This window comes from Colias philodice, chromosome 23, assembly GCF_061535455.1.
Source record: "Colias philodice isolate Cphi_HAF_F1 chromosome 23, ilColPhil1 Martin Lab GWU primary, whole genome shotgun sequence".
In the NCBI taxonomy this organism is placed as follows: Eukaryota; Metazoa; Arthropoda; class Insecta; order Lepidoptera; family Pieridae; genus Colias; species Colias philodice.
Window position 1 is genome coordinate 3029218 of NC_143108.1, and position 22235 is coordinate 3051452.

The 22235-nt window shown below is 30.9% G+C and overlaps 3 protein-coding genes across 3 annotated transcripts in view; 1 reads left to right on the forward strand and 2 right to left on the reverse strand.

Moving 5' to 3' along the window:
- NPFR (Neuropeptide F receptor) overlaps positions 1 to 3885 on the forward strand; it is a 52518-nt gene extending 48633 nt beyond the window's left edge. The window contains exon 4 of the mRNA XM_089710010.1: positions 2888 to 3885. Coding sequence (XP_089566136.1) covers positions 2888 to 3571 — 684 coding nt within the window. The 3' untranslated portion in view covers positions 3572 to 3885. The remainder of the gene's footprint in view (positions 1 to 2887) is intronic.
- Positions 1 to 22235, reverse strand: part of LOC149477918 (uncharacterized) — a 600334-nt gene that overhangs the window by 350079 nt on the left and 228020 nt on the right. The gene's annotated exons all lie outside the window — the stretch shown is intronic.
- LOC149477937 (uncharacterized) lies at positions 16514 to 21752 on the reverse strand. The gene is made up of 4 exons (XM_089709996.1): positions 21719 to 21752; positions 21269 to 21416; positions 19225 to 19319; positions 16514 to 16545 (listed from the first exon to the last, which is right to left on the reverse strand). The coding sequence occupies exons 1-4, from the start codon at positions 21750 to 21752 to the stop codon at positions 16514 to 16516; spliced, it is 309 nt and encodes a 102-aa protein (XP_089566122.1).

The window sequence follows — 22235 nt, forward strand, 5'->3', positions numbered from 1 at the left end:
TAAACGTTCAAAGTTGTGTATTTAAAAATTTATTGGCTATGTTATAGGACATCAAATTATGTTTCTTTTCAATTGGCTTTACATTTTTTATTGATAACAGCTATGTTTATGAATTAGAACTAGGCATTGTTCTATTATTTTTAAAAACATCACACTTGAATATATCCATGATGCTATAAAATTATAACATTTAAAATGTATTGTCCATCAGTATAAGTACACTATAAATTAATCTAGAATCCTATATCATTCCTCATAATCAACCAAGATGGCTTGTATTGCTTCCAGAGTAGGTACGAAAGGGATAGCGCTACATATACAGTGGTGTCGTTTTACCACAGTGGAATTAATACTGCTTAAAGACATCATTACGGGCTGGTGTTTGCTACAACCAAATAAAGGAATAGAATTTGATGTGAGGCGATATTACATCCGCCTTCTTCACACTTCCTGTGAATAACGTTTTGCACCCGTGGTTAATTACAATCAGCAAATAAACCACTGGTTAAGCGTGAGAGCCTGCGGCCGTGTTTTTGATGGGTAACCATCGACAGATTCAATAATAGTATTGATTGCAATAACAGTATTGATATGTTTAAATTTATAAACTATTCTATTTATATATGCATACTAAACATTGATCTATCATATTATCGATATATAAAAACTAAAGGTAGAGTAAGTTAACATAACTTACGGTATAGATAACTACTAAGTATACTATATTTATTTTGAGCAAAAAGTTTCTCACTTAGCTTTTTAGTCCCTATTTAAATAAACATAGTTTAAAAAACTAAATAACACGCCTAATAATGAAATTAGTGTTCCTTGGCAAGTTAACAAAGTACGAATACAAAGATGCGACATAAGCCACTAAAATCTACTCACTAGTACATAGTATAAAACAAAGTTGCTTCTTTAAAACTATGCAACGGTTTTTGGAGCAGTTTTTTTATTAGATAAAGTGACTTTCGAGGAAGGTTTTAATATATCGTTTATTGGGTTTAACGAACCGAGCGAAGCCGCGGGCGGGTCGCTAGTAATAAATAAAACACAAAATTATCTCGACAACAAACATGTGTCCAAACGTCATTACAATACACACACAATATTGATTTCATAAGAACTGTACTATCGCCAATATATTTATCAGTATATCATATTACGAGTGTCGCGTAATGAACAAAATATCTAGACCGGGAGATACTAACACAAAATTTCGAGTCATTTGTAACAGGATGGCGGTTCTACAGGGGTCTTAGTACGCAATCACAAAAAGAAAAATGATGGTATGAACGCTGGTACCGGTGGGTTAGTCGCGTGGGCGTTAGTCGAACTCGTCGGAAAAATAGCGAAAGTCAAACGATTTGTAACACAAAAATTTTAGAATTTACCGATAGCCCATAAAAAAGAAGTAGGCGGTAGTGTCATGCCATACTTTTCCGGTATGACTTACAGCCCGCCATACCGACGCGAATGTGTTGATTTAAAAAAAACAATTATTCAACCATTTGTACCAAGCTAACTTTTGCACAGGTAACCATCGTCGTGCAGCCATTTACGAAAATCGCCATGCCATACTTTTCGGACGATTCCAAATGGTCGCCATACCGCCGAAAATCTGCAAAATTTTTTTATTTCGCCTATCTTTTTGTACCAGTATTGCATTTGGCTTTTTGGAGAGTATTTGATAAAATGTGACCATTATTATATTTGCCATACTTCTAGTAGGAGGAAAAAGTGCTGTCATACTTGAAAAATAAATTTATTATTAATTTATATAAGTGAAGATTTCCAACACCTAGATCTTTGAAATTTTGTATTTATATTCGTTGATCCTCAAACTTACAGGAAAAATAAGTGCCATACTGTTACAAATCGTTTAACTTTCGCTATTTTCCGACGAGTTCGACTAACGCCCACGCGACTAAGCCGCCGGTACCAGCGTTCACACCATCATTTTTCTTTTTGTCATTGCGTACTAAGAACCCTGTAGAACCGCCATCCTGTTACAAATGACTCGAAATTTTGTGTCAGTATCTCCCGGCCTAATCCAACTGTAGAGAGATGATAACACCACTTAATAAAGCTGATAAAATAAGAGCTGTAAAACACGAAAAAAGTAATATAACCGGAATTTGACATTTACTGTCGTGTGTATAGATAATTCGTTTGCAATTTCACGGCCATGTTTTGTTGCTATGACTAAGAAAAAAAAATCTACTAGTAGTTTGAGCCCACGGCTTTACTTGTATAAGATATAGAAGAGTAACAAATTTTTAACTTAGTTTTTGATAAAATTTCCGTATTTGGATTCTAAATATTATAAACCCTTTCACGCTTATAGTCCAGGAAAATAGACCAATAATTAAAAGTATTGTTCTCATTATATTTAACCGAATACGTCGCTTTGGTTTAACTGAGTTTAACCACGTTTAACGTAGGCGGCAAAAGCGGTAACAATTTAAATTTAGAACGTTATTAATATTTTCTTTATCTCTTCCATAGAGGTTCACTGATCAAAGAGGTAGAAAACTTTTAGGAATAAAATAATACTGGCCGACTATATTACTGGCACTGAAGTAAAAAAGAAAACGAATTAATCTGTAGCACTGAATCGAAAAATTACCCTATCCCTGTTTGTCTGGTCTCAAGGTTGAAATAAGAGCCGTAGTTGTGAAGCTATTATTTATTCGTGGTATATAATTGAAATACACAAATAATTACGTTGCTTTTACATCCAGAATCTTTTTGTAAACTTTTAGTATTAGTTCGATTAAAGTTAGTAGTAGATAATATTCAACTCTACAGATATATATCCTTAAAAAAGTTAAACATAAAGAAACATGATTCATTGGGAAATACTAACTCAAACCTTTGTTCACAGCTGATCGTGTATCCAACCCGACCCGGCCTTCAAACAATGGGAGCTCTCATCACCATGTTCTTCATTTGGGTCACCGCCTTTACTCTCGCATCTCCTCTCTACATCTTCAGAAGCCTCAAGACTCACAAAGTTGGCCTTATAGGAATGGACGTCCTCAGTTTCTGCATAGAAGACTGGCCCATCTCCAACGGTCGAGCTATCTACTCTCTATTTAGTTTAATATTCCAATACGTTCTTCCCGTACTAGTAGTTGTTATGGCACACGTACAAATTCACAGAAGGTTACGTGGTAGACGAAGAACCACTAGGAAAACACCAGCTATTCTTATAGCGATAGCTGTTACGTATGTTATAAGTTGGATGCCTTTAAATGTGTTCAACCTGGTGGCCGACTTCAGTGAGGACGCTATCCTGGATGAGAAGACGTTGACGATAACGTATGCTGTATGCCATATGTTTGGAATGTCCAGCGCTGTCTCCAACCCTCTCCTATACGGGTGGTTGAATGACAACTTCAGGAAGGAGTTCGAAGAAATCCTGTGCTGTGGTCGAAAGAAAGGGCAGAAGAATGAGAAATTTAGGACTAAGAACAAAAAGATGGATACAGAATTAACTGCCTTAGCGCAGATAGAGCATACAGTAACAGCGAACACAAAAACATCACAGTGCTCCCAAATTTTCTGACTAAAAACCTGCTTCAAATAGCATGAGACGAGTGTCGAGATGCAACACTTATGAACTCGAGTCAATTGAAATGACATTTTGTATAGTGTATTATAAAGTTCCTTTTGTATTGTTAACGCCTATTGTAATTATTACGTTACTATTATTGTAAATGAGTTTTAAATGAGTGTCTTCTGTATGTAAATAATTGTATCGTCTTATTTTAATAATTGCAAAGCAATATACGTTTTTATGAGCCCAAAACGTAAATTGCTGCGAGTCTTATAGAGTTAATAAATGTATTATTGTAATTTAATTACGAGATTAAAGTTTATGCAAACTGAATTTGCTTTTTTATTTTTGATCTTTCTTAGCATAAAAGATTTCATATTTTATAACTCAAACTTTCATATTTTATAAAGCATTTGAATGCCGTAAAACCAAAAATATCAAATTCAACTCTAACTACTTTATAGTACATCGCATACCCAAAATAAGTATTAAGGCAAATTTGAAACATTTTACAACAAAATTTTCAACTAACTTGCATTTCAACTATTTGGAACCGTTTTCTGATGAAAATTTCACTCATTAAGGTCGTTTACACTAGTTCATTTCTATTTAAGTACTGACCATTTTCAGAACTGTGAGTGTACCTAAACTCTAAGAACATTAGCATACCTACCCTTTAGTTTAAGTATTTGCAAATGAAGACAAATTTACTTACAAGTGCAGAGAAAGTTTATTCGTAGAGTTGAGAATTTGGTACATTGTGGATTTTCATATTATATTCTTGCAACATTGAAGGAAAATTATCTAGAAGTTAAATTTCACGACAATGTTCTACCACCTAAATGAATACACATGTGGTGCTCTTTACAGTATGTAGTAACATTATAAATTCTGTGTAGAGCAGAGAAAGCACAAACTTTACATAGAGCCATTATTTTATGTAAGATTAATACGAATTCCTTATATTAGAAAATTCAACAAGAAATAAACATTAAAATCACAAAACCTTACATTTAACATTGTTTTACACTCCTCCAGTTTGCGTAGAAATAATTATATTATAGATTTTTTATTTATTTATTTTTTAAATAGATAGATATTCGGAAATCATAAACATAATTATATTTCAGTTTCATATTACCTAGTAAGTACATAAAAATCAAGAACTAATGAACCATTTGAAACTACACGAAAACTCTAACAAAAAGTAATTACCATGTAATTAGCTGTGACTAATGTAATTAATAAGAACTTAGCAATACATACAAGAAATGTTCGTTCAAAGTTTGACGACGTCATAGAAAATAATTTTAATGTCTCATATAAATATATTCAAAGTACATGTATTGTTACTCGTGATGGGTAAGTCTGCAGCATTTACAAGAAAATCTAGACTTATTGTATAAGACTCTATTCATAGGTATTCTTTTGTTTGTAATTTGTAAGTTTCTAATATTATGTTGTATTTAGAGCGGTTAAGCTATGAACAAAATGTATGGCGTAATTTATGCATCTATTTTGAATATTCATTTCATGCATTCATTCTGAATTTAGGCTTGCATTTAGACTTGTAGGTAATCTATATTTGCGTCAAATTTATACAGATTGGATTTTTATTTCTATATATAAAGAGCTGAAGTTTGTTTGTTTGTTTGAACGTGCTAATCTCAGGAACTGCTCAATCGAACTGAAAAATTGGTATATCTAATTGGATCGCGCATTTATCGAGAAATATAGGGGCGAAGCAGCCATTAAAATGCGCGTGAAGACCCAGTGCACAGCTAGTATAAATATTATTCAAATTATGCAATTTTATAAAGCTGAAGAGCTATACTAATATTATAAAGCTGAAGAATTTGTTTGTAGAACTACTGGTCCAATTTGAAAATTTCTTTCGGTGTTAGATAGCCCATTTATCGAGAAACGCTATAGGCTATATATTATATCATCACGCTAAGACCAGCAGGAGCGCAGCAATGCGGGAAAAGCCGCAGGACACAGCTAGTTTAACATAAAATAAATGGCTGTGAGTGTGAAAAATAAATCCAGCTAGTACATTATACAACTTTACTTAACTTTGTAGTGAAAGTACAAAAAACCTTTATCTTACGTTTTAGAAAACCTAAATAACTGCGTAGGTTTTGCGTCTAATTATAACTTTTACACACGTATAATCTGTTTAAGGGGAGGCTCCCTAAATTTTATGTGAATTTGCATTACTATTCTGAAACAGGCACATATACAATCAAAATGGAACTTTAGTATATGATTTATTGGGTCTTTTTCTTTCGATGTATAAGACAGATTCGTAATTGTAACATTTTCGCTCGATTCATTTTTTATTCAAAAATTATGCCTTTTTTAAGGATTATTACATTTTTTTAAAGATTTACTTGGACTTTATGTATAAAATAAATGTTAACTGTAAGAAAATAGAGTTTACTATCGAATCCCAAGATATTTTATCTCTAGATCAATTATTACTTTAGTTATAAACGACTTACTTACTACTTAACTACTTATAGTACTGTAACCGGTCTCGCAGTGCCAGAAATTATGTTAGGGAGCCTCCTCTTAACGGTCGTGCATGAAAATAACTTCTTTGTAGTTCAGCTGGCCAGAAGTTTGCTCATTACCGCCACAGCTGCTGCAAAGTAATAGAAAATAATAAGTTTTTAAGACAAGCTAACTCGTTATTACAATAATATTAAATATCGACTATAAGAAAACTACTAAACTAGTTAAAAAAGGTTATGCTGTGAATATTATATATCTATAGTTATAAAGTAGTGTCCCTTAATTAAATTTTACTATATTTGATTATCAATAAAGTAGCTAACTTATATTAATTATGTATTTATATTATAGATAAAAACAGGAAAGATTTGTTTGTTTACATCGAAAACGAATCAAACCCTATCTACTGTACCGATTTCTTAAAATATTTACTCAATTTCAGCGAAGCAAAAATCTATCATAATCCATTTTATAAGTTGGCTAGCTTCCGTTTTCTCAAATCGAATATTGACATATTATATATCTATAAAAGCAGTGGCCACTCTGCAATATCTCGGATTGAAATGGCCCGAGCAGTTTATGCAAATTTTCAGAATATATATGAGATCGTTTGTGAACAAATCCTTATAGGATTTCCTATCGAGAACATTTAAATTTGGTGGCAGTTTCGTAAACTGGGTTGAGTATAATACTATAGTAGAGGGAGGTGAAAATCTTTAGTTTAAGCGTTGTAGACGATATTCAGTTATATATAATATGAAGTTACATGTTTACAATAATATGAGGAAGTAAGACAGTAAATTTTAAATCAATAAACAAATATCTCGATTAATTTATAATCTTTATAATTTAACAGAACAACAGAAAGTAGTCATCATATTTTTCTTAGAAGTAATATCATATTTGCGACTGTAAAAATTATATCAAAATCGGTATATTGGAATCAACACAATATTATAATTTTTACAAATTATAAACAAGGATTACTCACATTCATGAAAGCACTTTAATTTTTACAGTAATTTTATAAACAATATATAGTAAAGGTATATGTAGAGCCGAAGTATAGGTACTTTATTTTAAATTAAATATAGGTACGAAATATTATGACATTCAAAAATTGCAGCAGCAGTAGTAAAAGGACAAGACGATTCAGATCTAGATACATTCACACCCCGTCCGATGCCTGATATTGGACCCGATATTAAAATTAATAAAACGTCATTCGAAGAAGATATGGAAGAATGTATGGCTGAATTTACACAATGTTTCATTGCCGACAGGTCAGTATAAAATATAAATGAACAAATTAGTCAATTTTTTGAACCATGTTAATATAACCAACTAACTGGTTCATAGATATTGAAAACGAATGGTAGCAAACCATTTTTTTAGTCAGAGGTTTCAAATTTCACGTATCAAAATTCAATTAACAGAAAATATCCAACCGTGCTGTTAAAAAGTAAAAACAAATAATCAAATTATGTATTAACTACTCATTACTGGATGAAGGCTTAATCAAAAGATATTCTGCGTTAATTAGGTAATGAAATATGGTACTATAATAATTCTCACAATTACAGTTGTATACAAATAAGTATGCTTATTGCTTGTCTTTGGAAATAGGAACATTAAATTCCCAATCATTCTTCTCTTGATAAAAACATATGTAGTTATATAACATCGATTTTCAGTAATACTATAACATATTGTCGGGTTTCAAAAATGTCTTAGATCAATATTATTCCCAGTGTAAGAAAGTGATGGCGCTAGATGACCTATATAGTTCTGTCATTTTTACACACTAGAAATATTACTGTTTTAAGATAATATTATATTTGATTTATTATACTAATGCGTGAATAATAAACAATCTTCACGTATTTGGGTTACCTAGGTATGTGGAAAAAATGTTATTTTTCCGAAGTAATTATTGAGGTCGCCCGTGGCCGTAAGATTCCACGGCCAAAAGGTTGGTAAAGTATTACATATTAAAGATTATTCTATTAAATAACTATAGGTTATATAAAATATGAAGCAAAAGAATATTATGTGTTATAGGTGAAGCAACCTTATTTCTGATAATTATTAAACATTATACCACTATTATAATAAAATTACTTATCAATGTTTACAAACAGCATATATTTGTTTTCAATAACGCTCAAAAAACAAACATCCCAATGTATTTACTGTTCACATAAATACATTACGTAATTATGAAAATCACTACATAGTATAAAACAAAGTCGCTTTCTCTATCCCTATGTCCCTTTGTATGCTTAAATCTATCAAACTACGCAACGGATTTTATACGGTTTTTTTTAATAGCTAAACTGATACAAGAGGAAGGTTTTAGTATATAATTTATTAGGATTTAGAAAAGCTAGTATTATATATATCACACAGAAAGTACGAAATCACGATACGTTAAGCCAAAGAACGTTTGCCTCCGTTCAAAAATTAATTTCTTTGATTCTTTGAATTCGCAGGAAAAAACAAATCTGCGCTTTGAATGATCGCCAAGAAAAGAAAACCTTCCTTTCTCTGTGCTTAATGGAGTACGAGAATTGTAAGAATACGGGAGGTAAGTAATATTTCTTATGAACTAGATTCAAAAGTTAATTTGCAAATGCAGTGCAAAGTTTGTATGCACTTATGAAAATGAATGAACGAGGTAATTAATTGCATACTTTTATAACAATATGCCCTTAATTCTCTTAATTATTACGTCCTATTTAATACGGAAAAAGTTATTGTTTTAATGAGGGAATAACTTCAAATGAGATTGTAAATGAAATCAAAGATATAATATGATTCGTATTATTATGTACATAAATGAAATATTAATGACATTATATCAACATAAGTTAGCAAATATATGCTGTATGAAATTATTTAGATTAACATTCTTATTATAATTGAGATATTATATCTTACGCTATTAAGATGTTTTAATTATGTTTGCGTTTGCTCTATATAGTTTAATTTCATCAAGTCAAATAGAATATTATTAGTACTACATTACTAATCTATACTAATATTATAGAGCTGAAGAGTTTGTTTGTTGGTTTGAATGCGCTAATCTCAGGAACTACTTGGTCCGATTTGAAAAATTCTTTCGGTATTAGATAGCCCATTCATCGAGGAAAGTTATAGGCTAAATATCATCACGCTAAGATGAACACTAGCGCAGCTACGCAGGTAAAACCGCGGGGCGCAGCTAGTAAGGTCATATTATCATATAGCAATTCTTTAAACTAGATTTAAAGATAATTCAAACTCCATTAACCTAGGGTAGAGTTGCATATGATTATGCAATTGTCAATCTTACAAACAGTCAATAGCAAATCCTACGAATCAGTAGGAGGCAACGTGGGTTTGACAACAGCTAACAAACCATATAATATATTATGTAATATAAACTTTGTAACAGATAAACTATGAATGCAACACAGCACTGATTTACATAAAATTCGGAATGAAAATAGAAAGAAGAAGAGCTAGGTCAAACATATTATGTTACTTCAAAAATCAACGAAAGGTTTAAAATAGGACACATCAGTTTTGTTTCGTGGGTGAAACTGTGAATCACAGCCAGTTAGAACCTTGAACATTAATATGTATAAGCCATAAAACAATTATTGTGATTTGATTCTTTACTTGGTAAAGAAACTTAATTCAAAGTTGTCACCATTACATTTCTAGCTATACATTATATATTATAATATTATGGATTAAATACATCCTCAAAATCGCTACTAAGTAGTAATTATACGTTTGAGATTGGTCTTTAAATCGAACCCTTACGTAAATAGGTAAATAGCTGTTACCTTGATTGAAACTCAATCTATAAAGTGTGGGTTCAGTTTATTTACTTAGTTATACATTAGTTGAACCTGTAAATACCCTGCTTATGTTACTTTGGAATTTTCTCGAAAGTTCTAGAACAATTCTGTATTGAATTTAAAATTTCAGTTACGTGGAGATACTACATTGACGGCGCGTGTTGAAGATGTAGTAGATACTTGGAAGTTGGAAGTTTTTAATTTACAGCATTTTGGAATAAAATATTGTTATAGAATTTAGTAAATGTATTATGTTGTGATGCTGTTTTATTTTAATAAAGAAATATAATATACATAAATGAAATTAAATCAAAGTTTCATTATAAGTTTATAGATTCATGTGCTACGTACTATAAATAAAAATAAAATGTTGTACTCATAAATTATCATTTGAGTAAATTTTTAATACTACAACATAAGAAATAAAGTATGTTAATAATCAGCAAATATTTAAAGTAGATTGTAAAACCGAGATATGCAGCTGTTTGCCAAATCTTGTTAAATAAGGTGATAAAAGCTACAATTCAATTATCAAAATTCTGCATAAGATGTATTTTTAAAATGTACTTAAATTATATACAGCGCTTCAATATGTATAGTCTCATAGTAAGGAATCCTCTCTAGAAGCCTTGCAGCATGAAATCTAAAGCTCATAACGCTCTAAAGCTCCGTACTACTTCGAGTGTGCACTGGTCGTCTTCCGTAGAGGTCTCGTAACGCTAAACAACGCTAAAAACAAAAGTACAACAATATTATTCTATAAGTATTAAGTACCTGTACTACAGACTGTGCATATACTCCGCATAATATTTGTATCAGTTATTCCTACTCATAGAAATATTAGCAATAGGACGTTTTGCACAATTGAGTGCTACGAATGTAGTCAATAGAATGTATTTCGTAGATGTATACTACGAAAGTTCTTACATACTTACATCACACTACGTTAAGAAAGACTATATACTATATAGGTATCCTGAGTGCTACGAACGTAGTCAGTAGAATGTAAACCATAGATGCCTGCATACTTACCGTATACTTACATCATACTACGCTAGGAAACACTACATAAGTACCCAGAGTGCTAAGAAGAATGAATTACGTAGATGTCAGCTACGAAAATGCTTTAAGGCTACGAATATTCTTATAGCCGTATACTTACACAACTATACTAAGAAACTACATACTGAGATAGGTACGTTTAAGCTACGAAAGGGGTAATTAGGCACAATTGCGTCTGTAATGCAGTCGCGCTTACAGCATACTTATGCTACAGTGCACTAGAGCTTACTACGTTTCTATGTCCTCATTATTCCTTTATAAATATATATTTTTGTATTATATAATTCAAAAAAGAAACGAGGAATAAACATTTATTTAATATTTATTACGAAAGTATTTTTAACATCAAATTCCGGACTCTACCCATATATGAAAAATGTTTCATTACTATACCTAATTTTATATTCCGTTCTTCGACAAATGAAGCGAAAAATTTATTTCAGGTTAAATATATTTTGCTTACCAATTAGCGATAATTGGTTTTATCGATTAATCATTTCAATAAAGTAAGTGAGTTATAGATCAATTAAGAATATCGCATGGTTTACCCAATAGGCCATTAATTTATTTAGCAATCCTGAAACGGTCGTTATATTTGAGTGTATGACTAATTGTTAATTTATTTTGGATCAGGCTCTTTAATAAATTGTGTTTTCACTTTATTGAATTATGTAGGATTGGGAATAGTTACTTTTTGTTTGTTACCAAGTCACTGGGAAATATTGATCGATGTGATCGTTTTCAATGCTGTGCTATATAAAATTATGTTGGTTTCCATAACACAAGCGAAAAGCTTAGTGTGTGATCAGATCGTGCTGTGTGTGAACAATGTCCTGTAATATTTATTTATTCTTTTCAGTTTTGAAAATCCGTACTAATATTATAAATGCGAAAGTAACTCTGTCTGTCTGTCTGTGACTCAATCACGCCTAAACTACTGAACCAATTTGCATGTATGGTATGGAGATATTTTGATACCCGAGAAAGGACATAGGCTACCTTTTATTGCGAAATATGTACCACAGGCGAAGCCGGGGCGGACCTCTAGTCTACCATATTTTAATATCACAATTTGGTACGACCTCAATACAACAGTTATATCTTACTACTACTTTTACATAGGAATATTGGTTTAAAATATATCATTTTCTTTATAATATCAACATAATATGTTAATAATATTATTATTATTATCCTAACAACTATGTCACACTGAAACTACATCCTTTACTTAAAAAAAATTCATAACAACTTCGCTATTCACAAACGCGCCACTAGAATTTATTAAAGTGAAGATTAAAAGGATTTTACTTTACGTTTGCGGCCCTAAAAGCCTGCATTACTACGCAGGAAACAAAAAATATTTTGTCGAAAGCCACCGTTATTAAAGTTCCTTGGGATAAAATTTTCTGTAAACTTTTCTTGTATCCAACGTTGGCTCAGTGTGATGTTAGTTTCATAATTCTTTATGGAGCAATATAAGACGCTTTTTCTCTTATTAAAAGGAAAATTCGTATGAGATTTTTTGTTTGTGTTGGCTTTTACAACGTACAAGTTTTTTATAATAAACTTAGTAGATTGAATTTTACTTATCCCTGTATAAAATTTGTACTTTTATACGATATACGATCCTTCATAAATTCCTTCGTTTATCTATGTTCCTGCATTGGAAACAAAATAAGCTGATGATGATATAAATAATTAATAAATTAACGGAATCCAAAAGTACGTGCCTGTCCCCTTTTAAAGTTACTTATAATTTTTATTTTGGAATTCAAAACATTATCATCATTACTGCAGAAATATAAACATGTTCGTCAATTTCAACTTTGAAATTCCTTGGAACTCTAATCAGGCATCGTTGAAATTTAGCGTAGGTTGGCAGGAACGACTCAAAGAGTATTATATAAAATTACTAGGTATGCGCCCGCGGCTTCGCCCGCGCAGTAAGCGCAAAGAAAAACCCGCATAGTTCCCGTTCCCGTGGGATTTCCGGGATTGCGTCATTTTTCCGGGATAAAAAGTAGCCTATGTCCTTTCTTGGGTATCAAAATATCTCCATACCAAATTTCATTAAAATTGGTTCAGTAGTTTAGGCGTGATTGAGTAACAGACAGACAGACAGAGTTACTTTCGCATTTATAATATTAGTATGGATTAAATTAGATTGGTTGAGTCGTATAATAACACCAAAGATGATTGAATTAGTGATTCACATTCCGATAACAGTACACAAACAGACATTGAAATAATTTATACTAAAACAATAAATAAATAAAATAATCTACACGCATATTTAAACAAAACTGACTATTAAAATGACAAAATGTATTATTTTCTGAGACATTTAGCGTCCCTTCTCGACCTCACTTGAAATGTTACAAAAAAAAATTCGAGCAACATATTTTTTGGAGTATGTTAAAAGTTTTGCAAAAATACATTTCCGCTTCTTTCTCAAGTAAAATGTAAATGAACAATAGATGTAAAAAAAGTATCATTAGTGCTTAAATCGAACAAATACACAAAATATCAGCTCTTTAGTGCGAAAATTGTGTTTATCTTGCGTAAAAATAATTACAAGTTAAGTTATCTTATTATTGAAAAGCTAATCACTACATAGTATAAAAGAAGGTCGCTTTCTCCGTCCCTTTGTCCCTTTGTATGCTTAAATCTTTAAAACTACGCAACGGATTTTGAATGCGGTTTTTTTTTAATAGATACAGTGATTCAAGAGGAAGGTTTTAGTATAATTATGTTTTAGACAAAGCCGCGGGCGGAAAGCTAGTTGTACATAATTTAATGCATTAGATATGCTATATTTAATGGCCTCAATGATAAAGTTTATTTACAAGTGACATGCCAAATAAACTGAACGGATATTGATGAAATTTGGTCGTTTTGTAGCTTATGCAGCTTATATTTATCATAAATTTAAGAGCACGAACACTGGATAAAATATCGTTCAAAACCACACAGATTGTTCCAACAGTAAAAGTTGTTTTTATACGTATACAAGTATACCTACTGACACTGCAAACATTCTGCCAGGACACCCTTATCACATAAGGATATAAAAATGGTTTACGACCTTTTCTCAGACCCACGAAATGTACATAAAAAAATTCATAAATATTGGTCAAGCTGTTATGGAGGAGTTTTTTTACATAGAATGTGTTACACGAATTAACGAAGTATTTCTGTGGGTTTGCTCACATTTGAATTGTAAATCTAATTCTCAAAAAAAAATTTAATTTAAAATCGGGTTAGCATTTAGTTTTTATTCAGTGTCGCGCACAGTGTGTTGTGCGTGTATAATATATAGATATTCTTTTATTCTAGATATATCAAGAAAAAATATTATTATTATCGTAGAGGGCTTAATTAGTCGTATATTACACATAATACACATGCGATAATGAAGCTATTTATGATGTAATTTAAGTTAGAAGACACACTTAATATATATATAGCTAATTATGTTGCCTAGTGTTTTGGATTGACTTTCTGTTAATACTTTATTTTAACTCCTTGTAATATTTTTGATTACTACAGAATATAGAACTCGGATATTCAATATTTAAGTTGGCTGAAAATAAGTTACATTTTAAAAACGTATGCTTCACCTGTATGTTTGAATGTAAATAACATTATTGTATGTAACGACTGCGGTAGATTCAATTTTAATCCACTTTAACCGGCCAGTTTTAAAACGGATTGGTGACAATAATTATTAAAAATAATTTCATTATTGTGTGTATTTAAATTTTTAAATTATATCAATTATTTGTTTTAATTCTCTCTAATATTTTATCTATAAAGTTTTGAAAGTTAAACGTAGTTTACTTAAAATTGGTTACTCACTCCAAAAGTAGAGCTACAATATAAATCACACACACTAGAAGTTTTTAATAAATCATAACATTGGACTCTCAACTCAGAAGTTGGGAATATATTTAATCCTCGTTTAATTGGAGAAGTTTATTGGCAAAATCCGGTACAATTCCAAATGATTGCTGCAAAATATTTCCGTTTAAAAATACCCCATGATAAGGATCTTAGTATTGGAAACCCACGTGCTCTACCAATATAGGAAATAATTTTACTATTACTGAACTATACATTTTATATTGTTACAATGAAATATTCTTTCATAACATAACGAGGATGTGTAGCGACGAATGTGTTTGTAGAGAACCAATCATTTCGCTTCATGAAATTGATATTATTTTTGTTTTTATGGCATTCAAATGCTTTCTATAAATATAAATTTATAAAGAATAGAAAAAATTCTATCAGTCCCTCCTCATGATCGATTTTTTTCTATCTATACTAATATTATAAAGAGGAAAAGTTTGTAATTATGTAAGTATGTATGTATGTATGTATGTATTGTTTTCACGCATAAACTACTGGACCGATTTCAAAAATTCTTTCACCATTAGAAAGCTGCATCTTCACTGAGCAACATAGGCTGTATTGCATTTTCAAAAAAATTAGAGATCCTTACCAAAAATGCAATAATGTAACCCAAGGTGTAAAAAATTCCGCAATAAAACTTCTGTCATCGCGTGCGCTGCGGAATCTATTGAAGATAGAACAAAAAAATGTTCTACGGTATTATAGAATGGATCAATATCTACAAGAAAGTCCGCGATGCCATATGTCCATCTTCAGTAGTTATGTTACTACAACAACTTTTTTACGTTTTCAAAGTAAATAGAAGTGCTGACAGTAATCAAACCATGTTATCCATACACATAATATATTAATCCTTATCCCATTAAAGGATGTTTTATTATAGACTGTTTTAATACCAGCAAAATACTTTTTAAATTAAAAAAAATGGATATTCCATTCAAAAGATATAACGAATTTTTAAAAGAGTCAATCTACAGAAAATAGTAGGTATGTTTAATACAATGAGCAGGCGTAGTGCGGGACGGGGTGAAGGTGATTTTCATGTGATTAAAAATTAAACCTATAGTCCGACCTATAGTAGACTTTTTACGGTCACGATATCGCTATCTATGCGGGTGAAACCGCAGGGCATTGCTAGTAATATTATAAAGAGGAAAGGTTTGTAATTATGTATGTATGTATGGTTTTCACGCATAAACTACTGGACCGATTTTGATGAAATTTGGCACAGACATCTTTAGACCCTGAGAAAGAACATAGGCTACCTTTTATTTCGAAATATGTACCACGGGCGAAGCCGGGGCGGACCGCTAGTTCTTTATAAATTTATATTTCGCTTCATTATTGGTGATAAAGCACCCTTATAAAAAAGGGAAAATACAAAAGGCAGAAAGCATTTTGTAATCAATGTCAAAGTATATTATTTTCAGTCAAGTTTTTAGTCGTTTTGTATTTATGTATTTTCATGGGTATTAATGTATTTTTATATTAATGTAAATAAACTGCATATATATTCATAAGGCTATTACGATGAATTCAATCATCGCAATTTATAATATTCTCTGCACATTAAATCATGAATCAAAAATGTCTCTTTAGAAAGTTTTCAACATCGCTCGCGTTTTATCATACTCCATTCTGAAACAAAAAAAACCTTTTAAACCCATTATGAGATTCGCTTTTAATATTTATCACTGTACAGCAACTCATCATGAAATGAGTAGTTTTATTTTTAGTTTAAAAATATACATAATATTTTACGTTCGCACGTAAAATATGCATAAATTATGTTATGTTTATTAATGTGATGTACTTGGATGCATTGAAAACACACACACACTAAATCTTAAGAAATGAATTTTGGTCATTAGTCAATTTATAGAATTATTTTATCTATCACTTTGATTTATTTAAAAAATTCCCAGCTCGGGTGAAATAAAATAAAAAACGATATCTATCAAGAGTGCTCTAACAAATCTTAAAAATCGATCTCGTAGCTTATAACAAAAAAAATATACTAGTAGCATTTATCAAACAACGCTCTAAAGAATTCCATGCCTTCATTAACAAAATTTCTCTGCAAATACGAGAAGTGGCTAATTAAAATTCAAAGTCACAAATGTATACTCATATATGTTGAAGGTCTTTGAAAAGGCAACAAAGGACCAAAATTAAACGCAAAAAACGTCTAGTATGTAACACAAAAGCTGCAATATGTCAGTGTACAGTTATTTTGATCGGCTTTGAAGCATATAAAGGCAGTGAAACATGACTGAAACTGTACCGGACAGATTTAAATTCTCAGTACTTCGGTGCAATTTTTTCTAAGCGCCGACTGTAGATATTGGCTTTTAAGGAAATTGCTGTAAAATGTAGCTTTGTGGGTTTTCTAGAAAATTTTTGAGGAACGTTATTGGTTTCTGTTAAGAATATTATGTAATATGCATGTTTAACTTTAAAATTTTAACTCTTTACGCCGTATTTTTAACGTTCTATATAATCATATCTACCTTACATTATCTTCTTATATATAAAAATGAATCGCAAAATGTGTTGGTAAGCGCATAACTCGATAACGGCTGAACCGATTTCGATAATTCTTTTTTTATTATATTCCTTGAAAGACGAGGATGGTTTTTATGTAGAGAAAACGTAAACATGTACCACGGGCGAAGCCGGGGCGGACCGCTAGTACGATTATAAATGTAAGTTGGATTATAGATGTAAGATAAAAACATTCCTAAGTTACTTTTTGGTGGTGATGGATTGATATAATTATGTAGTTTGTTATTCTGATATTCCTTGGTTATTTTTTTAACACCACACAAATATAAAATACTAGCTAGTGGTCCGCCCCGGCTTCGCCCGTGGTACATATTTCGCAATAAAATTCGCCTATGTTCTTTCTCAGGGTCTAAAGATTGTCTGTGCCAAATTTCATCAAAATCGGTTGAGAGGTTTATGCGTGAAAACAATACATACATACATACATACATACATAATTACAAACTTTTCCTCTTTATAATATTAGTATAGATGACAGCTCGTTAGCTTGGATTTTTAATTAATGTAGTTTCTCTTATATGAAAAAAACAACTGATCAAATCTAGATGTACTTACACAAAAACATACATCATTTATCACATAGATACCAATCTAACATAGAACATCAGAAACCTAATCTGACCTTGTCGTTTGTTAAGGGCTTTAACCTCTATATGACGTAATATGAAGTAAACAAAAAGAAATTCCTTTGCAAGAAATAAAGGTGACAAAGAACTTTGTAGCAAAGAGGAATGGCGATTACTTTCTGAAAAGCTGTAAAAAGGATTTCAAGGTTCGTCGTTATTGCGTCATACTTTTGATGTATAGATACTTTGTGAAGTTTGATTGTTTTGGACATGTTTCATTCGTTACTTTGTATAGAATGTCTAATTATTATCAACAATAAATTAATTACAGTTTTAGTGAGTTATTTATTAACCAAACATAATATTTATTGATTTATTATACGAGACATAACTACGAGATGTAAAATATTTAAAAACATATTCAAATTGCTAAGAGCCACAAAAGGCTAAAATCCATCTCTATAATACTACACTAGTAAATAAATACATGTAAATTGTACAGTGCTTTTTATCCCTTGCTAAGCGAAACTATTATTTATCTATTTGCTGTAAGGTTTCTTTTTATGCAAGCAAGTAAGAGAACTTTGCACTTTAAAATACATTTTCTATACGTCGATGTGGAACAACGAACTGTTTTATATTCCATTGGTTCTTATTATTGGATAATGTAGATCTAATCGGTCTAGTTCTTATAAATTATTCTTCGCGGCATACGGAATGGCAATTATTTCTTAATACAAGTGTAAAAGAAATTAAATAAAAAAAGATTAACTTTTAAATTTACTTTTATGTTTGATGTTTAATGTGTGACCTACACTGTAAGCTATGAATAAAAGAAGTGGAAATTTTTTGTTCATAGTAACATAGACATAGAGGTAGCAGAGTAAGATAGAACATGAAGCCGGAGCAAGCCAAGTTACTAATCTATCCTAATATTATAAAACTGAAGAGTTTTTTTGTTTGAACTCGCTAATCTCAGGTACTACTGATCCGATTTGACAAATTCTTTCGGTGATAGATAGCCCATTTATCGAGGAAGGTTATAGGCTATATATCATCACTCTAAGACCAACAAGAGCGGAGCAATGCGGATGAAACCGCGGGGCACAGCTAGTATTATTAATTAGCTAATATTATTAATATTAATTAATTTAAAATATTAAATTTTATACTAAGAAATCCTTACGTCTCCAGCTATTACAGTTTTCATACTCGAGTTCACAAAAACTTCCAAATGTTTTATAGTAGCCGTCATAATGTCTTGCACACACTATGTTCCTCCTGAAAATTAATAAATATTAATTGATATTGGACACAATCACACAATAGATAATTTTAGTGAGATAAAAAATTAGATTCTAAAAATTTTAAAACGTACAGTTGCAAATTTTACAATACACAATGAACCAATACACAAATAATAACAAAATAAGAAAAACAAAGCAAACTATTTACAGAAAAACCCTTCATATACACTAGCTTCCGCCCACGACTTTGTACGTGCATCCCCGTTTTCCCCGTTCCCGCAAGAATTTCGGGAAATCCTTTCTTAGAGGATGCCTCCGTCCTAACATCTACCTGCATGCCAAATTTCAGCCCGATACGTCCTGTGGTTTGGGCTGTGCGTTGATAGATCACTATATCAGTCACCTTTGAGTTTTATATATATATATAGATGCTGCTTATTTTGTACGTTTTCATCCAAAAAAATCAAAGAAATTTTCCAAATACACATCTTCCTCCAATAGTACACAAAGCCTATGGCAGATTGTAATTATTCTCGATGACAAATGAAGTTACTGGACACAGGTCTGACATAATATATGATTAATATGGCAGAGGACTGACAGCTTCACATGCTCTCTGAGGCATGGCGTCAAATAGTCAAGTCTATCTATGTCTATATCTTCTCTTAAGCTATGGGATTTCGATGTGATTTGCGAAGTGAATTGCCATTGTATTTTGATGTAATTTAATAGCTTTGTCAAACTGCTCATTCATTATATAAATCAAATTTAAGAACATTAAAGAAAATAGTTTTTGGTTTTTTATCGGCTTATTGACAAGTAAAGGACTCTACCCAACACAACGTATATGATACGTGACACCTTTCTAGGCTGCAGGGACAATCTCGGTTGGTTGGCGGTCAGAGCAATTTCACCTGTTCTCTAAATTGCTCCTGCTTGCCTATACACATCACAATAAAGAGACAATTACGAATACAATTCCTAAACTAGAAGTTTATCATAGTTAATATTATCATTATACATACCCAAAAAAACCTTTCATTTTCATTATTCTTAAACTAACCACTCGTTTGTTTTTTTTGTAAAATATATAAAGAAGTTTCTAGAAGTTTACACGTAGCTAATAATTTAAATTTATATATACAACTTAACAACGTATCAAAATTCTAACAAAGTATTTGAAATCTTTTATAGCCATAAACAACTCTTGTTCTGAAAAAGAACATTTTACTTTTAAAAAATATTAGTAGCCTTTGTTAACAAAATATAACAAAAAAATTGCGCCTGTGACTATAATCACAAGAAATTGAGTTGATTTATTTTAACAAATTCATTAGAAATGATTATGTGAAATTACCTGAATTAACGTCATAGAAAATTACCATCATTCTAAATTTTCATTTTGTTTCTCTTGAAAGGTTTATAAAATTATCTTTATACAAAAGGTGCCAAATTTTGGCATCGTATTTCCTTGTTTAGAATACCCCGTATCATTCTCCCTAATTAAGACAAATCTTACGCCTCTCAAGCTAAAATTAAGCCATTCACACTACAGGGCGCGCTTTTGAAATATTCATAATATAAACAATACCACAGCTACATGCAACCCTTTCAACCCTTTATATTTGATGAATGCTATATTATAATAATCATAAGTACAATTTAAATACTAAAAAAACACGCTTAGAGGCATCAACTAAAGGTAAAAAATATTTTTTTTTTTTTGTTATACAGAATAATAAGATAAACTCAAGAAATTTTTGTATTGTCACAGTACCTTTATAAGCGTACAAAGTTTGAACTAAATCCGTCCTTTAATAGTGGGCAAAATTCGAATTTAATGGAGTCGATAACATACAAACATACGGGAGAAGCTTTATATAAGCGTGTTAAAAAGTATAGACCATTCGATTCGTTTTAGTGTTAAACTATATTTTGAATCATGTGATTAATTTTATCATGCAATTAGTAGTAATAACTTACTTATAAGCAGCAGGGCATTCGTGAATAAAGACCTTACATCCTTTATCAATAAGGTCGGATTTGCGAAAAACAGAATTCTTTGGATAGAAGCGGACACGACCCGGCTTTGTCATACTTTTGTTCACGTAGTGGGAGTCAACTGATAAAACTATAATGGAAATTAAGTAAAAAAATATGATTCAAATTCAATCAAATTAAGATACCGTAGGAAACTATGCGAATACTTTCAATAATTTATGACTATAGGCTCTGAATAGATAGGTATAATATTTCAAAAAAATGATAATAACGTTTTAATGAAAAAACATTTTAAAAAATTGTTTCAGTAGGTACCACATTTTTTCGTAAATTAATATCACAAGGACACCACAATGTGGTATGTTAATACTTGACAATCTCGCTGTTCTTGCAGATATAAATTGAATTGAAAGTAAAAAAATATTGACTCACATAAAAATACCATAAGGAATAGTAATCGAAACATAACTTGAAATCAATAAACATAAAACATTATAGACCGAGATAAATGAAATTTCTAGACGTCTGCAAATTTTTAAACGAAAAATACTTACATATAAGAGAAATTAATCTACTTGTTTCACGCGCAATTTTCTTTGCATCGTAATTTCTTATACAAGTATATTCTAGATCGTAACTTTTTATTTATGTTGTTTATGATCAATATTAGAATTTGCATTTTTTAAACTAATTCTATGAATGAATGAATGAATGAATGAATAAATGAATTCTACTAATTATTTGGAATATATTTCAGTTATAATAATGTGGTGGTTGATTAAGTTGCTTCTATTTCATCTGAGAGTTTAATAAAATACACATGTAGAGACAGTATTTGTAATCTTCTTATATATAAAAATGAATCGCAAAATGTGTTGGTAAGCGCATAACTCGAGAACGGCTGAACCGATTTCGATAATTCTTTTTTTATTATATTCCTTGAAGTACG

Excerpts from the sequence above, each read along its gene's own strand:
- LOC149477937 (XM_089709996.1), bottom strand. The coding sequence starts at position 21,752 with ATGTTTCGATTACTATTCCTTATGGTATTTTTAT. Across the intron at positions 21,417-21,718 it reads ATTCCTTATGGTATTTTTAT|TTTTATCAGTTGACTCCCAC; the intron begins GTGAGTCAATAT and ends TTTCCATTATAG. Across the intron at positions 19,320-21,268 it reads GAATGCCCTGCTGCTTATAA|GAGGAACATAGTGTGTGCAA; the intron begins GTAAGTTATTAC and ends ATTAATTTTCAG.